This window comes from Mizuhopecten yessoensis, unplaced genomic scaffold (assembly GCF_002113885.1).
Source record: "Mizuhopecten yessoensis strain PY_sf001 unplaced genomic scaffold, ASM211388v2 hete_36165156, whole genome shotgun sequence".
Classification (NCBI taxonomy): domain Eukaryota; kingdom Metazoa; phylum Mollusca; class Bivalvia; order Pectinida; family Pectinidae; genus Mizuhopecten; species Mizuhopecten yessoensis.
In genome coordinates this window covers 1-4237 of record NW_018485980.1, presented here as the reverse complement: position 1 = coordinate 4237, position 4237 = coordinate 1, and the positions used below count along the sequence as shown (strand labels likewise).

The 4237-nt window shown below is 39.3% G+C and overlaps 1 protein-coding gene across 1 annotated transcript; it reads left to right on the top strand.

Annotated features, from left to right (window-relative positions):
* The first annotated feature begins 1385 nt into the window (after window positions 1-1385).
* LOC110445061 lies at window positions 1386-4211 on the top strand. Its single transcript, XM_021489418.1, has 2 exons — window positions 1386-1693; window positions 2282-4211. The coding sequence occupies exons 1-2, from the start codon at window positions 1591-1593 to the stop codon at window positions 3253-3255; spliced, it is 1077 nt and encodes a 358-aa protein (XP_021345093.1). The 5' UTR covers window positions 1386-1590; the 3' UTR covers window positions 3256-4211.
* Window positions 4212-4237: the final 26 nt, after the last annotated feature.

Sequence of the window (4237 nt, the reverse complement as noted above, 5' to 3'; positions counted from 1 at the left end):
CAAGAGAAATTATTTACATTTGATACCCCATATAAAATACCCAATTGAAACCGGTGAATCTGGTTTTAACATATATGACATAAGTACAACAGATGTAACAGCGTGTGTAAACATGAAGAGTAGCTATTCCAAACTCACCTCTGTGTGCATTACAACATACCAGTGACTGCATTCGTCCTGGTATACGGATAAAAACATTTATTTACTTGTCTTGAAACTGTTGATGTGCTGCTGAGTAATTTCATTGTATTATTCTCTTCAATCTAATAAACTATTTCTGCTAATCAGCGTTAACTCATCTTAACACAAACCTTAAAACGACCTCTACAAATATTTAAACATGTCAATATTTTAAATACACTTCCAAAGGTAGCATTTCCGCCAGATCTCCTTTTCAAGCTACCCCCTTTTGTTATGATGACCAATAAGTAAACATCAACAGTCATTTTCGGGTTATCCCTTCGTCAGCGAGTGAATAATTTCAATCTTATGTGTCATGCATATTTAAAAACAGGAAGCGTAACATACATATTTTAAGAACAGGAAGTGTCTTTCTGTTTTCAAATATGTATGTGCGTAAGGTTCAGGATCATTGACTCGTGGATGAATTCTAAGCCCAAACCTTTAATTTAGAACGACTGTTTTTATGTCTATTCATCTTATTTAGTTCCCTATAAGAACAAATCTTGAACACAAGCAGTCCCTGGTCAGCACTGATAAAGTATGTGATCCCTGGTCACTACTGGTAAGGTATGTTGTCCCTGGTCACTACTGGTAACGTATGTGGTCCCTGGTCACCACTGATAAGGTATGTGATCCCTGCTCACTACTGGTAAGGTATGTGGTCCCTGGTTACCACTGATAAGGTATGTTGTCCCTAGTCAGCACTGATAATGTATATGGTCCCTGGTCACTTCTGATAAGGTATGTGGTCCCTGGTTACCACCGATAAGGTATGTGGTCCCTGGTCACCACTGGTAATGTATGTGGTCCCTGGTCACCACTGATAAGGTATGTGGTCCCTGGTCACCACTGATTATGTATGTGGTCCCTAGTCACCACTGATAAGGTATGTGATCCCTGGTCACAATTGATAAGGTATGTGGTCCCTGGTCACCACTGATTTCGTATGTGGTCCCTGGTCATCATTGACTGATTAGGTAGTGGTCACTGGTCATCACTGATTAGGTATGTGGTCACTAGTCACCACTGATAAAATATGTGGTCGCTGGGCAGCACTGACTATGTTGATTTACTTATGTTATAACTATCAACAAGAGAAAATTCGTTTAGTTATTATATGTTTGATGACGAATCTTTCCTATATATTTCATTTGATTTTTTTCAGATTCGTTGATGATGAAACGGATGCAGAATACCCTTGACTAAGGATTGTTTAATTGTTTATGAGAACGGACCCGACTCATGCTGACAGCAACAAACAAACTGTTTGGCACATTTTGTTCGTGAAATCTAGAACTTGACACAGGAATGCATCACAAACATGAATGACAAGAACTTGGGACTCGTGTATCGCAGAAAACACCAGTCCTTGCAGAAAATACACTGAAGTGGACCTCCTTCATTTTGATGACATTCCAAAGCCTGGGGACCATGTTACATGGCGTAAAACATGTGCTAACTGGCCTCATTCTATTGTTTCAAAAATCATTTCTATGGCTGATACACTTATGTATGTGGAGTATATTCCGAAATCTTTTCACATTTATTCCAAGTGACATGTACTTTTGCATAAAGTATGAAGAAATGTCTAATGCTCGTAAGCTTCGATTTCGCAAAAAAAAAAATGCAATAATTTGAGAATTTTCATTGATAAAATGGTATTTATTTGTACACTTTAAATTTATGTTGATCATATAATTGTACATAGTACAAAATGTGTGCAATTATGACAGACTCCGAATGAGCTGCGCGGAATGATACTCTATAGTTAAAGCGTGAACGCAGGAAAAAACGGAACGTCATTACGTGAGGTCTGATATGTGTACGTCCATGCGCATAGCTCCCTGTACGATGGTACGCACCACTAACAAAATTTTCAAACTGAAAACAAAAATGCTTCTTTAATTGACCCTTACCTGGACCGCCTCTATAATCCACTCCGAACAAAGGGCTAACTATGCCCCTGACATCCAGGGTATTGGAAACTATGATAGTCTATTTACGTTATAACCGTCAAAAGAGAAAAGTCGTTTATATATTTAATATTGGCATCCTTCATGACATATATTTTCTACATATCTTTAATTTGATGTTTCAGATTCGGCGATAAAGGCACAGGTGCAGAATCCCCATTTCGACGGAATGTGTCATTGTGAAAGGAAGGGAAACCCACATAAAGTAAATTGCTACTGGGACAGCAGCGGCAAATTCATTGGCTTCTATTGTACTAGATGTGGAGTTGAAAGCTTGACACAGGAATACATAGCAGACATTAATGACACAAACCTGAGACGCGTGTATCGCAGAAAACCACCAATCCTAGAAGATAATACAGCGTTCCAGGTGCCGTGTTCCAAAACTAAAGTTGACCTGCATCATTTTGCTGACATTCTAAAGCCCGGGGACCATGTTACATGGCTTAGATATTTTCTATATTGGCATCATGGTATCGTTTCGGAAATCAATGCTGAGGAGAACACCATAGGAATGATACACTGGGTGAATATGAATGGAGAAAATACTTTCAAAATAATTTACGAACGCATCAAAGTGAAAAATGACCCTATGTATCGTATACACTATACTGATTCTGTCACCAAAGAAAATCCTACAGAAATAGTCCTGGCTAGAGCACGCTCGAGGATTGGTGACATTAGGTATAAGTTGTTTTCCGACAATTGTGAATCTTTCGCAACCTTTTGCAAATGTGGTGTCGCGAAATCCCGCCAAATTGTGTGGCTGAAAAGGAAAATCAAACAGATTATTGGTCATTACATGGTAGTTGGTACAGAGTCCTTTGGAATAGTGGTCGGAATGGAAACTGCATTTATGGTTAGTATTTTGAGAAAGGCTTGTAAGGAGAGACGGAATGGCAAAATAACAAAGAACGACTTCACAGAGATATTAATACGGCGTATTTATGAAGGCTTGCTTAGTTCTGAGCTGATCATGATTGGTTATTATATTGGAACGCCGTTTGGACCATTGGGAATATTTATAGGGGTGATTATCGGAGGAGTTGTTGGCGGTGTGGTAGGGAAAGCTGCCTGGGACTGCATAAGGGAATATTGAATGTTTGGGGTAACCATTTCTAGGCTGTTCAAAGTGAGTGACACAGCGGTACGATAAAAAGACAGCTTGCATCAAGGGATCCACATTGTCCTGTAGGCAAAGCTCCTCCATCTGCGATATCAAGCCATTCTGGTAGAACATAATGGTACAGAGATCCACGCCATACACAATACCCACAGCAAAGTGTGTGGTCCAGAAATGTCTGCCGATCAGTAAATCGTTGTTAAGAGTGTTGAATTGACTGACCGTGCTAATGTTATGATCCTGAAACATTTCAGGCTAACGTGAGGTCCTGACTTGGGGACAACAAGTACGATTATACACAATTAACTGCAAAACGTTTTCAGGGGTGTATTTATCGGATTTTCATTTCACAACAGCATTTTTTTTAGTTATTTCTGAACACGTCGTGTCATCAGATAGGATATAATGAGTGTACCACATCGTCCCTGATTGTAAAATCCGAATTAATTATTACCTCCGCAACGATATGGATTTGTAAAAGAATACCAGTTAGTATAAATCTGGGACAGCTACCGAATGAGACTGATTACACGGTCGCTGTATTTATGTATCTGAATATATTTATGTAAATGCGAAAGAACGGGTAACTACATTCCTATATTGAACATATACTGTATATGTGATGAATGGGAAATGGGGGGTTCTGCAGCACCCTGTCCCTACTTCTTTATTTATAGTAAACAGTGAGGGACCAGTGAGGATGAGGGACCATGCTATTTTTAGGGCGGTGTGGGTTTTTCCAGTACATATAGGGTCCCTCCCATATGTATAAATAGGGATCTCTCGCTGACCTGAGATATCATACTGAGGGACCAGGTTATGTTTAGGCCGTTGTGGGGTTTTTGCAATGAAGATGTCATGTCCAGTCTTGCATCATTCCTTTAGATAGATCCCCTCCAGACATTCCTTTAGAATATTAGACACCTTTACTTACAAAAGCGTTATCAGTTGAAGTTTA